Consider the following 15,044-nt stretch of genomic DNA (forward strand, 5'->3'; position numbering starts at 1 on the left):
CAATGTTAATCTTTAATGTTGTATTGCCGTTGGTGGATGAAGTACTCAGATCCTGTACTTAAGTCAAATAAAAAAGACTATGGTCATAAAATACTCAGTAACAAGTAAACCCTGAATTCAAAAGTACAACAAATATAAGCTTCAAAATGTAATCAAAGTACAGAAGGTACTCATTCTGCACAATGGCCCATTTCAGTAACATAAAGTACAGAAGTATCAGCCATATGTACTAAAAGTATCAAAAGTAAAAGAATGCAGAGTAGCTCATTCAAAGTATTTATAAAGAATATTATATAGGCCTGTTTTTATCATTTGTACAAGCTTTTTAATCTTCAAGTCTATCATTTGAGACAATCTTATTGTTAAGTAGTGATGTCCTGCATTATATCAAATTAGCATGTGTGTGATTTTATATGTACCATTTATTTTACTTTTTATCAACCACTTTTTATATATATATATATATAAGTAGTTGATAAAAAAAGGATAATATGGAAATACTGAAGTAAAGTAAAATGATGTCAAGTATGGTACTTGTGTAAATATACTTAGTTACATTCCACCACTGTTTAAACTACCCAATTAAAAAACAGTTCACAAATGAGCTTCACCTACAGCATTACAATGATGCCCACTCATTAATGCATCAATAATAATCCAAAAGTATAAAGTAATATAACAAGGGAAAGAGCTATTCTAGTTATACTTTTAAATGTATTGTGCTGATAGTATCGCTGCACTATTTCACAATTTATAAAATATAAAAACCTTTGCTTAAGTGAATGATGTTGATACTCCCTCCATCGCTCTCCTAATAAAATACGTTTTCTGCCTTTTCAAAGTTTTGGACATTTTTTAAATAAAGTCATAATTTACAGAAGGAAATATTCTTTTTTATTTTCATTTTCCAAAAGCAGTTCTTCCAAGATTTCTTGAAAATGTCAAAATGCATCATATCTGATCCCGTAATAACACAAACATTTGTCAACATGTTTTCCAATGATAATTCACTTTGACACGGCGGAATACGGTGGCCGACACGGGCAATAACGTTACAACGACCCAAAACACTACCAAAAACAATGCAACTAAAAAACGTTGTTGTTGCAAGAAGCTCAAAACATAATGGAAACGGGGAAACAAAAAAGTGATGCACACAGCTGGGACAACTTGTTGACGTTCTGATAGGGCTGCTCAATTAATCGTATTTTAATCGCAATTACGATTTTGGCTTGCAACAATTATGAAAACAACATAATTGAAATAAAACGATTATTTTTAAAATGTAATTTCTTTCTTTTTTTCCTTTTTTTTGTAATTGGTTTTTCAGTTGAATTATATTTAAAGTTCAGGGTAATCAACTGTTCAAAACATACTGTTAACATTTTTTTTTTCAATATATGGATGTTTTCAAAGTAAATGGATAATCGTTTTTAATAATCGTGATATTAATTATTGACCCAAATAATCGAAATTATAATTTTTGCCATAATCGAGCAGCCCTACGTTCTGAGATTATAAAGATGGCAGACTGTCACTGGAAACGTACCTAAAATGTATGTTTTATCGGCTTATTTTAACAATGTGTCAACTGATATTATTGCAGATCTGCTGTGAGCTAGATAGCTAACCTAGTTATTTCAAATATACTGACAAAACACTATGAAACAGATTAACTCTGTAGGATGTGTTTTGTGTTTTGGCATCTGTGTTTCTATATTTACGAAGATGCAGCCCGTTTCTCCTTTTGTAACTGTTTGGGCCGATGTAGTGCGTTGCCTTGCATTAATGTCAATTTGACATTAGAAGATCATAAACAACGGGTCAGAAGCATCACTACAGGAGATTCAACATGTTACACACAGTTCCTTTCAGTAGTAATCTTAAAATGCAATTGGTTGAACTTTAAACTTTCCAAGAAAAGGGTTCATCCACCTCTTTTATCGTCCAGCAGCATGCATGGTTGCTGGTTATCAGCTGTTGCGTTACAGGTTTGTTTACAGTATTGACTGACAGTCAGAACATATAATATGACTCAGATGCATGACGACGTATTTGCATGGAGAACAAAGTCTAGTAACAAGGAAAAACTACAGACCAGGAATATCAATCACTGTGTCATTGCTACACTTTGACTCATTTTTCAAATAATGCTCCGTTATGCTTCCGTCATCTTCCTGAAACTGCAGCCTCACTGTAAGTGGAGAGCACTTGTCCACTTTGCAATTGACAATCACAGTATCCCCGGAAGCTTGTACTCTACATCTACTGAGATCAGTTGTAGCATCTCTAGACACCTCACACACCAACTGGTCCTTGTCGATGGACACGACTGCCCGTCTTCTCAGGAAGCCAGGGCTAGAGCAGAGCATCCTGTCGAGCATCTCCACATCTCGGCCATTTCTCAGCACCCAGTCGTGCAGATACCACATGTGACAGTCGCATTTCCAAGGGTTCCCGTGCAGTCTCACTGTGTGCTGGATGACAAAAGGGTCCAACAGGCCCAGTGGAAGAGATTCCAGCTGGTTGTCGGACAGGTAGAGCTGCTGAATCAGCAACTGGTCCTCAAACAGATTGGCGTCCACCCTGCTCAGGTTGTTCTTGTTGAGGTGGATCGCCTTGATGCTGAAAAGTTCATTAAAGACCGTTTCTGGTAGCAGGGTGAGCTGGTTTTCAGACAGGTCTAGATTCTCCAGGGCTGTAACATTTCTAAAAGTGTCCTCAGGAAGGTCGGAGAGCTGGTTTGAGGACAAGATAAAGACAGTAAGAGACGTAAAACTGCTCAGAGAGGACAACGTGGTCAATATGTTGCCTTTAAGGTTCAGTTCCTTCAAATTTGGGGCGTGGAGTCCAAACAATTTACCACTGAAGCTCGTGAGAAGGTTCCCTCTGAGGTTCAGGACCTTCAGCTTGGTTAATACAGAGAAGCTATCATCAGCGAGTTCTGATATGTTGTTCCCTTCCAAGTGAAGCTCTTCCAGCTGTGAAACATTGTGGAACAAGTCAGATGTGAGATTGCTGATGAGGTTGTTGTTCAGTTTCAGGATCTCCAGTTTGGCCGGGCCAGAAAAAGTTTCCCTTTTCATGTCTTGAATCTTATTCTGGGACAGATCCAAGACCCGTAGATTGTGGAGGTGAAGCAGAAGGAATGCAGGCAGATTTGATATGACGTTGCCCTTCATCTGCAGAGTTTCTAGCTTTTTCAGAGAGTCGAACATGCCAGGGAGCACGGTCTTGAACATGTTGAAGTTGAGCATCAGTTTAGTCAGGTTTCCCTGCTTGGAAAAAGTTCCCAGATATAAATACTCCAGCCAGGGGTTTCCACTGATCTCCAGCTCCTGCAGCTCACTCAGATGCTCGAAAGCCTGAGAGTGAATATTGCGCAGGGCATTACTGAGGAAGACGAGTTTGGTGAGTTGGGGGCTCTCCTTTAAAGTTTGGGCAAACAGGTACGATACCGTTGATCTGATCACGATAAACTCCTTGACTTGCCTGGACATGTTCTTCGGTAAAGACGACATCCGTTCTTCCGCACACAGGATTTGGACTGAAGTGAAACACTGGCAGTTATACGGACACGAGGTTTGTAACTGTGTGTTGCTTTTGTGGCAGAGAAGCAGCACCAGGAACAGAAGCAGTCCCAACACTTTGTCCATTTTTCACTGTGGAAACATGGAGAAACTTTCTATGAATTAACAGGGAGTCAATGCTTTGATATAAGGACAGAATACATATGCACTTTCTTCACTGAGAGTTTTCTGTTTAAATAAATGAAATCGAACATACCTCTGTGTTACAGGGATCCCGTAAATTCCCCTGCCGATCTACAAGCCAGCTGTCACAAAGTGCACACAGCAGCAGGGTGAATTAGGCAAGAGGAAAACCTTTGGTCAGCAGCCAGCTCTGACATGCTTGCATTAGCTCACAGCAAAAAAGAAAAAAAGTGGATAATCCTCAAATTCAAAATGTGTTGTAATGCAAATCAGCTGACAGAGGGGGAACTATTGAAATAACTTGAATTTGTTGCTTTGAATAGAGGATTTTTTTTCTTTTTTATGTCAGTTTCAGCAGAGGTCTGTCAGAGATTAGTCAGTATTTACCAAAGCAAAACAAATAGATCCCACAGGAAATGATCTGTCATCACTCTTTCCAGTTTTTGTCAACTAGTCTTTTTATATTGAAAATGTAGAAACAATTACAACAGCTTGACCATTTTAAATTATAAATAAAACATGTTATTGCATGGCCTAGTCCCCCATTCTGATTGGTCAATTTGAACATTCCACAGGTTGTTAATGTTGGCTAACAGACTGCTGCTAATGAGATCACACCGTGTGTCAGGAGGACGAAGGGGCTATGTGCAGTCATATCTATCCGCAATAAGAAGTCCGGCACATTTTACGTCAGATGTGGACAACAAACATTATTATGTGCCGCTTGAAACTGGCATAAATGTCTATTTCTTGTTATTAATCCATCCATCCATCCATCCATCCATCTTCTCCCACTTATCCGTGGTCGGGTCGCGGGGGTAGCAGTTCCAGCAGAGAGCCCCAAACTTTCTTTTCCCTGGCGACATCAACCAGCTCTGACTGGGCGATCCCAAGGCGCTCCCAGGCCAGCGAAGAGATATAATCCCTCCACCTGGTCCTAGGTCTACCCCTTGGTCTCTTCCCAGCTGGACGTGCCTGGAACACCTCCCTAGGGAGGCGCCCAGGTGGCATCCTAACTAGGTGTCCAAACTTGTTATTAATAGTATTTAATAATAGAGGCTACCTCATCATCCTTCCATAGTTTGAAAATGCCTTGTTATCAAAGGATAAATTGTTCACATCCATAATTACACATTTATAGTAATGTATTTTTACTTTATTACTGAATTCACCGAAAGTTTCTATAATCTTTTTCAGATTGGAATATGATTCTCATTATTCGAAGTCTAATTATTGGATATTTATTTATGTAATTATTTATTGAATTTGTACTTATTATTTTGTTGTTATTTTTGTTTTCTGTTGAATATATCAAATTCAGAAATCTTTTAGTTGTTTGCCGGTGTGGAGATTTACAGCGTTACAACAGATGGAAAGAAAAAGAAAAAAGAGTAGACAATATTAAATAGAGGCAAGCACACATTAATGATGATAAAAAAGTAGTATACATACATTGTAAAAAAGTAGTAACATAAGCTAACTTCAAATAAATTGTAAACATTTGTAAAAAATAAAGTGTATATTGCACATATTAATTGTTATTTCAGAACAGTGGTACAGTGGGCTGGTATATTTGTTTTTTACCAATTGTTTAATATTGTATTTAGTTATTGTCATTGAGGACACCCTTGAAAACAAGATGGTACGTCCCGAGGAGATAATTCGAATAAAAAGGAGTAACACAGTTTTTAAGTGCTGTGCATTTTCCCTGGAGATTTAAGGTTTGGAAGCAGTTTGAGTGTTGCAGAGAGCCTCACCTCCACCAGGTGTCTACTCGCTCCTCCTGACCTCAGGTGATGCATTCCTAGATCCTCCCTCTCCTCAGTAGTGTTCCCTGAGGATGCAAAAGTAGACACCACTGTTTGAGATCACTTCCACCAGCCCATACACCCAGGACAGGAACTACATCAAGAAAGCATTGGGATCTTTTCAATCTCTTGGAACTTATTCCACTTCTTCACATTTTCTGACGTCAAACGATGGCCAATGCAGGGATACAGCTTCTGGGCTTCACGCTGGCCTTCCTGGGCTTCATCGGCTCGATAGCTTCCACAATCATGGTGGAGTGGAAAGCTTCATCGTATGCAGGAGACAACATCATCACAGCTCAGGCCATGTATGAAGGGCTGTGGAAGAGCTGTGTGTCACAGAGCACCGGGCAGGTTCAGTGCAAAGTGTACAATTCCCTTCTCCAACTGCCAGGTAATGTTCTGCACACATCATGTTTTTACTATACTATCATCAGACTCTAAAGTCCTTGAGATACAAAAATAACTGTCTTTATTTTCGCAGAATAGCATAGTGAGCATACACCAATTATCGTTAATCCAGGCCAATATCTACTTCTTTTTCTAAAGAAATGTAGGTGTGGAAGGACTATTGGTAATTGGATAAAACAATTGTGCATTTCTCAAACGAAATAGATTTTTCTTTCATAATGGTGATTTGAAATGATGAATTTATGAAATGTTTCACTTTTAAAACAGGATTATGTATAAATCTGTGGTCATTCAAAGCCTCCTGCGTGTTTCAGAAAGCTATGTCCTCTCCCAGTAAGGCCGCCTGCATGCAGAGACATGTCCGTCAAATACCAGCTGTGGGCAGATCAAAACCAAACCTCCTTTCCTTAGAAATCTATACAAAAGGAAAATATGCTCTGGATGGTTTTTGGTTTGAAATGCTAACGTTTTTTGTGGAAAAGTATTTTTGGTTTGTATATGATAAAAGGCTGATACACACTTGATACACATATTGCAATAAGTACTTAGATAAAATGTTACTTAACCTGTTAAGCCCGAGAGCCCCCGCCTGCGTCTCAGGGCTTCTTAACATTTAAAAACCTATGAATGTGTCATACTCACTTAACGGGAAGAAACTCAGCTAACTGATTATATGAACCATTTTTACCGAAACAAAGCACAGGTCTCAAAAGACGCGTCTAAATGAGCACTGAGCGATAAAATGCTAACGCACTTAGCACAGAACTCTAGGTATAAATACTTTATTACTTATCGGATCTGGACAAACAAGATATTAGCTAGCAAGCTGAGATTCCACAGATTCTAGAGGTATTAGTATCATCACTGATCGATCAGAACTCGCGACAGGGGAAGCAAACCCAGACAACACACAACATAGCTTATAGCAAACACGGAGATATTCTTACCTTAGCTGTTGTTCTGATCAAAAGTTGTGTTCAATGGCATCAAAACGAGAAAAACGCAGCTGAAGGTTAATCCATAGGTTCATCCAATGTGTCTGTGTCACTTTGAAATGATTACTGATAATCCATCATTCCATTTTTATGTCAAAAACTGAGTTTTCATATTAGCTGCTATGATAGCTACCAGAGTGTATGACAGCTTCCTGTTTTTGATATTCTGGCTACGCATCACTCTCACTCCTTATTTGGTAACGTGTAGGTGGATTTAGGAACTTCCCCTTGATTCTATTGGCTCTGACGGTTAAAAAGAGATGGACACGAGGGGGGCCAGAGATATGGAAAATCCACCCAAATGACCCCAGAAGTGTTTTTTGTTTTGTTTTTGCATCAATCTTGATACAGGGTACTTATTATATGTTATAGTTTGGATTCCTAAAGCTTTTAGTCTACTATCCCATCATTCAAGTCATGTTTTTCTTTTGGAGGGACACTATACATTTTTTTGTTTTACTATGTTCAATCTGAATTTACTTTAAAATAAAAATATATCTATATTGATTCTGACTTTTCTACATCCAACTCACAGGTTTATCATTGCTTTGAGAAAAAAGATTATTAATTTACCCCTTTTAGAAGTGAAGATATAGTCATTTGTTCTGGGAATGTCATTTTCTAGCCTGAGACCTGGAAAACAGGCTCAGTGCTTTACAAGTTATATCATATATGTAATGATGTATAAGTACAGGATTATAAACAAATAAATGCACTTCAAAAGTAAAGTTTTGCAGAGTGGATCTTATTATATTATTATAGATGTGCTGTGCTTATACATGTAAGAGCATTTTAGTATTGTAGTTTGTCAATGTGGAGTGAATATAGATACGTTAAATGCTGTGCAGATTTGTAATACAGTACTGCAAATCATGTGTTTTTATTTGAACAAAAGAACTTGAAAGAAGTGAGTGCTAAATTAAATGTAGTGAATGCGCCTCTGAAATCTAGTGGAGTCATGAAAATTAAAGTAAAAATTGATAAATGGAGTCTGACTTCAAAGAAATAATTACTTCAACTTGTGACTTTAAAACTTTTCGAAAATGAAAGTCAGATTAAGTACAACATTTATTTAAAAAACGAATTCAAGTATTGAGCTCATTTCTGAGTTAAAAGTCAGAATTCCGTAAAAATGTGGCCTTAACCCTTCTACAAAAAAGGTAAACGGTCAAAGCCAATGAAAACTCATGAAAGCTGCGACATTGAATGAAATAAATTGATCCCGTGTGTTTGCAGGGATTGTGCTGGGCACCCGAGGGCTGATGATGGCCTCCATCATCTTCAGCCTCATTTCTATCTTGGTGGACGTCGTGGGCATGAGGTGCACCACCTGCATGGCAGAACGACTGGAGCAGAAAGACAAAGTGGCTCTAGCTGGAGGGGTCCTCTTCATTATCGCTGGTGAGAGTCCATTCACTTCAGACACACACATGCAATGAAAAGACACACACTGCGGCAACATTATCTATCAGGTGGTGAGATGTTCTGCACTAAGAGGTTGCCCCACACTGTTGTATGTTGTACTTTGACCACTCTAATGCAAAAACATTTGACGTTATCTGGATACTTTTGAGTTCATGAAACATAATACAGTCCTGCATGTTTGACCCTGCAACGATATCAAATGTTTTGCTGCTCATGGGTTTCAGGTCTGCTTGCACTGGTGGGAGTGTCCTGGTATGGACACAGAATAGCCCAGGAGTTCTACAATCCATTCACTCCCACTAATTCCAGGTGAGGTCGCATTCACTAGCCCTTTAGTTTGGAATCCACACTAATTATCACTGTGGCTGTTTGTAATGACACAGATAACACCAAACAATCTGTCTTTTATCATGCTGTTGTTCTCCCAGCAGTCCATGTTATCAACTGTCAACATTTGACTTGGTACCTAGTAAAAATACAAAGGTATTGTCAGTCTGTGCTCAATGTGTGAACAGTAAAATAATATGCTGAGCGCGAGCCTATACTATTTTGGATACATTTGTATTATTATTTTAATTTTATTCTACCAATTCAATATTAGCACAGACAATTTATGAAACCGACAAACAAACACAATTAGTAACACCAGGAGGGCAGAAAGCATAGCTTATAAAGAAAATAGCCCTCCCGTTAGTCTGAAAATAAACCTTTTCAAAATGTAACATTTATCTTGTTTTTTGTTAGTACAATGTTAATAGGAAGAGTAACTAGTATAGTAGTATACGTTTAGCAAGGCCGAATTTAGCAAAATAGCAAAACACATCCCCCCCAATATTCAGATACGCTCAAAATGTCCCCCCTCCCAATATATAGCCCAGGGATCTAGAAAAATATTCATGGGGTGGCAAGAGGGTGGCAGGAGATTTTGAGGGGTGGCATCCCCTGGCAGAAGTATATGCTGATTTAATCGCAGTCATATCAATCGATGTTAACTTGGAAAGCCACAATATTTATATTTTAACTCAATAACATTAGGTGACATTATTGTGGCACATCAGTAAAGCCTTACATATACATATATAAGTTGGCAGACATCATTTAATGAATTTTAACTGAATTAGTTTGTCTCACTCTTAGACCAGCAGGGGTACCAATCTATGCAGACTGCTGCAATAAATACATTAATTAACTGTCTCGTCGATGTTTGTCTAAATTAATATGATACTATTAACAATCATATTATTCCTATCAGCTGTCAATCACTGTTATGATTCACATATTCAGTGTTATTATTAAATAAACTATATTTTTTGGAGGAGTTAATGATGAATGTTCCTCAAGATGCTTGCTCACCCTCCTTCAAATTTGAAAGACAAGTAATTATTATCATATCTCAAAAGAATCAAAAGAACAGTTCAGCGCCCCACGACTTCACTGCAAACAGTTACAACCTTGACTTTACATCAGAAAGAACAAACATTAAAGAAGTGACTAACTGCATCAGTTAGGGTTAAAAAACGTGTATTCAGCTAAAACATCGCTGCAGTTATTATCCAGTGGAAGGTCCTTACCTACTGGCCTAGTTAAATCAAAGTGGTTACTTTTTTTTGGCTGGGCAGTGAAGTTTTACACACCGTCTTATTTGACTTTCTCAGGACTTGAAACTGTTTTTTGGGGGCAGACCCCCTTAAAGAAAAAAATATATACACGCATACAAACATACATCTTAACAGTTTATTATGCTCATCGAGTCATCCGTGAGCAGAGCATCAAGTTGGCATGCCTATAACAGCTGAATGTGGCGATTACCATTTTGTTCAGCAAATCGCCTCACAAACTTATTAAGATCTAAAGCTTTAGTGCGTTTTGATTAAATGCTGAGTACAGCCAGACTTGACAGTCTCTTCTCTGTCATTGTCGACCGCAAATACCTCATTCCTTCTGTTTACTTGGATCTGAAATGCTTCTTGTTTTGCGCTGTCCCCCGGAGGAAACAGGCTATCCTGAAGTCATTATCCTGACGTGCCAAGAAGTCACTGCAGCCTGCCTGCACATAACCCCATGTAACCCCATGTTTTGCAATACTATTGTTGGACAGAGCCAAGCTTGTTGTTCCCAGTCTTTATGCTAAAATAAGCTAAGCTAACTAGCTGCAGGCAGTAGCTTTATATGTAGGCCTACATGTAGAGACTTGAAAGAGGTAAGCCTCTAACTATCTGACTCTCAGCAATAATATCAGGCAGATCACCACAAATGTTGGAATATTGATTCAATGTAAGATGTTTGAACTTTGTTGCTCATCAGCAGGTCGCATTTAAGACACTTATCATATTCTGTGTGGTTTGCTTCAGACATGGTCAGGTAAAACTACAATGATTCAAATCTTAATGTGAATGACATCAAAACTTCCCAGCAGAAATATATGGAAGATTTAAAATGCCCTAAGTAAAACAAAATGTATTTTAAGTATATGCATTAACTGTGCCATGATTCAGTAAAAAATATGTTACAAGGACTACGCTACTGATGTGTGATTCAGACTTGTATTGTATGCTGGTTCCAATAAAAAACAATACAAATCTTCTCTGTCTTTTCCACATAAGTATCAATGTGTTATGTGACTATATTATGTTATGTTTTCCACAGGTATGAGTTTGGGAGTGCACTGTTTGTTGGATGGGGAGCTGCCTGCCTCACCATGATAGGAGGGGGCTTCCTCTGCTGTAACTGCTCTGGGGGGGGCTCTGGGAAAGCTCCAAGCTACCCAGCGTCCAGCTCCTCAGGTCAGCCGGGGCGGGACTACGTATAGAACCATCCCTCCACCCAGCTTCCACTCAAGGAACAACACTGGGCATTGCCTTTATGTTATTTACATTTTTTTTTTATAGTTTTATGTTTTGCAGGTTTTGTATTAGGTGTTTTTTTTAAATATTTTTGGGGAAATACACTCAATGTTTTTGGCTGTCCAGAGACTTTTGGCATTTGAACTAACAATGATCATTATTATTTAAGATGACAACAACTTTTGTGTACATCTGCTGAGGGTGTGACAGTTTTACTCATGTGTTTTGTTTTGTTTGAAATCTTGCCATTATTCTCCTTATTGTGACAAATAAAGTCCTCATTACTTTCGTACAAACATACCATTTTTATGTTTGTATATTATTCAGGTATGTTTTTTGTGTTGAAGCTTAACCGAAAGCTAATGTTTTAATCCTATTTAAGCACAAATCCAACAGTGTGTTAATCTTGGTATTAGAAAGCTGCAGCTGATTCAGAACGCCGCTGCTCGAGTCCTCACTAACACTAAGAAAGTGGATCACATCACTCCTGTTCTGAAGTCTTTACACTGGCTTCCTGTGTGTCAAAGAATACATTTCAAAATACTGCTGCTGGTTTATAAAGCACTGAATGGTTTAGGCCCAAAATACATTTCTGACCTCCTGCTAAATTATGAACCATCCAGATCTCTCAGGTCTTCAGGGACTGGTCAGCTTTCTGTCCCCAGAGTCAGAACTAAACATGGTAAAGCAGCGTTCAGTTATTATGCTCCAAACATCTGGAACAAACTCCCAGAAACCTGCAGGTCCGCTGCAACTCTTACTACTTTTAAATCCAGGCTGAAGACTTATCTTTTTGTCGCTGCTTTTAATTGAACTATTCATATCTTAGACTGCACTGTAACTTTTATCCATGTACTTTTTTCTTTTAATGTTTAATTGACTGCACTGTAACTTTTATCCATGTATTTTTTCTTTTAATGTTTATTTTATTAGCTTTTCTTTTTAATGACTGATTTTAAATGCCATTTTCTTAATGTCTTTCATTTTTTGTAAAGCACTTTGAATTGCCTTGTGTTGAAAGGTGCTATATAAATAAACTTGCCTTGCCTTACCTTGCCTTGGTAATGTTGAATAATCCAACTAATCCTATGTGTTTTACCCAACCACTTCAATCCAAGCTATATTTTTAGAACAGATTACAAAAATATAGACTCATTTAAGAATCATCAGTAATCTCCTGAACAAATGAGCGTTGGAATCTTTAGCAAATATACAAACAGGAGTTTATGTTTGTGGATTTATAAAGTTTTGAGATACAGATCATATGTTTGATTAGAGTTGATGATGATAATGGTTCATGTTTCAGACATAAACATGCAACAAGAACACATACAGTAATAAGATCCCATGGAAAGTGTGTGTGTGTGTGTGTGTGTGTGTGTGTGTGTGTGTGTGTGTGTGTGTGTGTGTGTGTGTGTGTGTGTGTGTGGTGTGTGTGTGTGTGTGTGTGTGTGGTGTGTGTGTGTGTGTGTGTGTGTGTGTGTGTGTGTGTGTGTGTGTGTGTGAGGATGGAAAAAAAAGTCCCCCATCCACTCCCCCCTACCATATGCATTTCAGCACATCCCCCCAATGAAAGAGCCAAGAATCAACAGTACGGCATCAAGGAAGGGGGAAACATATTTATAATGTTCCATTAACACCAAATGTAGATTGAATGTAAACAGGATTTAAATATCTATTCAAAGCTCCATATATTCAAAATGTCTTCAAAAACCTTTTAGAAGAAGCATTTTTAGGTTTAAAACATGAAAAATAAAAGGTGAATCTGTAAAACTTTTTTTGATCCATTTGCATAGTCCAACATGCTGCAGAAACATGTTGCCTCAGGGAAGACGGAATAATCCAAACAACAGGAGTAAAGGAGGCCGGGGAGCGACTCCTGACAGGAATACCTCCAACAGCGGCTCCTGTCCCAGCATGCCTCCACACGTGAACGCATCACATTCCAACACATACCCACCCCTGTTAACATGTTAACTCACACCGTGTGCTTCTCTGTGAGGAAGAGGTAAAGAGAATTATAACCACCGTATCCCACGAGCATGCACACAACATCATCTCATTTGTAGGTTTTCTTTTTGCTGTCTGTTAACAAATGTAATCACGGGGCCAGTTCCAACCATAGCTTCCAACCCACACGGTGCAGGGATTCTGCAGAAGGGTGCGCCCTCCTCTGGTCACCTTAATCTACTGCTTAAACACCAATAATAGGCCCCTGTTTTTGATCTGCTTTTGTGTCTCTTTCTCATGGGTTTGTGTCGTTTGGTAGTTGTTCTGAGTGTCTTTGTAGTTGTTTCATGACTCTAAGTGTTCCTTTTGAGTTGAGACAAGGTTGCTTCATGCCTCTTTCAGTTACATTGTTCATTGTACAGCAATCTTTACATGTCATGGTTGAATGACAAGGCTTCCTCTTTAACTCAGGCCATAGAGCTTCTACAGGATGCTTTTAATACACTGCAACACTCCTTGCTAAGGCTAAGACTGGTCTTTAATGCAAAAAAGACCAAGAACATGACCTTCTCTCGCTCTCGAGCTAATACAGCTGTCCCTCCGATTCTGACACTGGAAGGGACATGCCTTGACAAAGTAGCATCCTACAAATATCTGGGCATATGGATTGATGAAAAGATGGCCTTTGATGTTCATATTGGGAACCTACTGAGAAAACTTAGACCTAAACTGGGCTTTTTCTTCCGTTTAAAGAAATGTTTCCCGTCTGAAGCCAGGAAGAGAATTGTGCAGAGTTCCTTTCTGTCTGTATTAGACTATGGCGATGTGATCTATATGCATGCTCCTTCCTCCCTGCTTAAAAAGCTGGATTCTGCGTACCATACTGCTATACGTTTTGTAACGGGTACAGGCTCTCGCACCCACCACTGCACTTTGTATCAGTCCTTAGGATGGTCCTCTCTGTACCAAAGAAGACAATCACACATGTTGATTTTTATCCTTAAGTCATTGCTAGGTAAGCTGCCCTTATATATCTCCAGACTTCTGTCCTTTTATACTTGCTTTTTTAATACCAGACGAGCAGCAAATGGGATGCTTTTAAATGTTCCTTTGATGCAGTCAGAGCTTGGTAAAGCTGCATTCTCCCACTATGCTCCCTTTTTATGGAATACGCTGCAAGTACAACTTTGTCTAGAGGCACTTCCTACTGTAAATGCTTTTAAAGGTATGCTACGATTAGCCCTTCATGAAACATGTAACTGTTTTACCTGATGCTATTGCTGATGTGATTATGCTTCTTGCCACTGCACAAATGGCCTTCTGTATTTATATTTGAATTGTATGTTTTTTGTTTAATGCCCTTGTTTTATGTTGAAACTTGTTGTGTGCCGTGTTGGTCAGGACTCCCTGGAAGAAGAGATCTTGTATCTCAATGGGACATTCCTGGAGAAATAAAGGATACATTTAAAAAAATATATTTAAAAATGGAAGTGAAATTATGATTATTTGTATTCTACTTGTTCTTATATGAAGCTCCTTTTCCTAATTTTGCATAATTAAAAAAAATGTTATGACAGTGTTATATTATAAAGCACTTTGTAATCTTGTTGTGCCCTGATAAAAAAGATATCCTGATTCACCAATGCAAAAAACAAAACAAATAAGTAAAACAATTGTACAACAACAAACACTCAATATGGTTCACTTCAGAGGCACAGCTTTGCAAGAGGAGGTGAACAACATTCGAAGATTTATTTTAAGATATGAGTTTTAACATTATGATAAAATTGCATTTAATCTTTAAGATGTCAGAACTAAAGATTCATTGTTTCGGGAAGGATTCCAGTAGTTGGGGTGCTCTGGGGTTACAATTAAAACAAGTTACATTTCCGTATAAAA

General features: G+C 38.3%; 2 protein-coding genes across 3 annotated transcripts; one reads left to right on the top strand and one right to left on the bottom strand.

Moving 5' to 3' along the window:
* Nucleotides 1-871: 871 nt before the first annotated feature.
* zgc:153913 (carboxypeptidase N subunit 2) lies at nucleotides 872-5,489 on the bottom strand. 2 transcript variants are annotated; one of them, XM_034215283.1, is made up of 3 exons: nucleotides 5,471-5,489; nucleotides 3,787-3,835; nucleotides 872-3,662 (listed from the first exon to the last, which is right to left on the bottom strand). In XM_034215283.1, exon 3 carries the CDS (start codon nucleotides 3,654-3,656, stop codon nucleotides 2,091-2,093), a length of 1,566 nt encoding a protein of 521 aa, XP_034071174.1. In that variant the 5' UTR covers nucleotides 3,657-3,662; nucleotides 3,787-3,835; nucleotides 5,471-5,489; the 3' UTR covers nucleotides 872-2,090. The 2 variants fall into 2 exon arrangements, with proteins under 2 accessions (XP_034071174.1, XP_034071173.1); XM_034215282.1 differs by lacking the exon at nucleotides 5,471-5,489 and having other exon boundaries at nucleotides 3,787-4,019.
* Nucleotides 5,490-5,532: 43 nt separating this feature from the next.
* cldn1 (claudin 1) lies at nucleotides 5,533-11,495 on the top strand. The gene is made up of 4 exons (XM_034215306.1): nucleotides 5,533-5,915; nucleotides 8,164-8,328; nucleotides 8,577-8,661; nucleotides 10,999-11,495. The coding sequence occupies exons 1-4, from the start codon at nucleotides 5,693-5,695 to the stop codon at nucleotides 11,159-11,161; spliced, it is 636 nt and encodes a 211-aa protein (XP_034071197.1). The 5' UTR covers nucleotides 5,533-5,692; the 3' UTR covers nucleotides 11,162-11,495.
* The last annotated feature ends 3,549 nt before the right edge of the window (nucleotides 11,496-15,044 follow it).

This window comes from Gymnodraco acuticeps, unplaced genomic scaffold, assembly GCF_902827175.1.
Source record: "Gymnodraco acuticeps unplaced genomic scaffold, fGymAcu1.1, whole genome shotgun sequence".
In the NCBI taxonomy this organism is placed as follows: domain Eukaryota; kingdom Metazoa; phylum Chordata; class Actinopteri; order Perciformes; family Bathydraconidae; genus Gymnodraco; species Gymnodraco acuticeps.

Bases quoted from the DNA above. Each gene is read 5' to 3' on its own strand.
- cldn1 (XM_034215306.1), top strand. From the start codon at position 5,693: ATGGCCAATGCAGGGATACAGCTTCTGGGCTTCACGCTGGCCTTCCTG. The intron at 5,916-8,163 runs GTAATGTTCTGC...GTGTGTTTGCAG, and splicing joins TTCCCTTCTCCAACTGCCAG to GGATTGTGCTGGGCACCCGA. The intron at 8,329-8,576 runs GTGAGAGTCCAT...CATGGGTTTCAG, and splicing joins GGTCCTCTTCATTATCGCTG to GTCTGCTTGCACTGGTGGGA.
- zgc:153913 (XM_034215283.1), bottom strand. From the start codon at position 3,656: ATGGACAAAGTGTTGGGACTGCTTCTGTTCCTGGTGCTGCTTCTCTGC.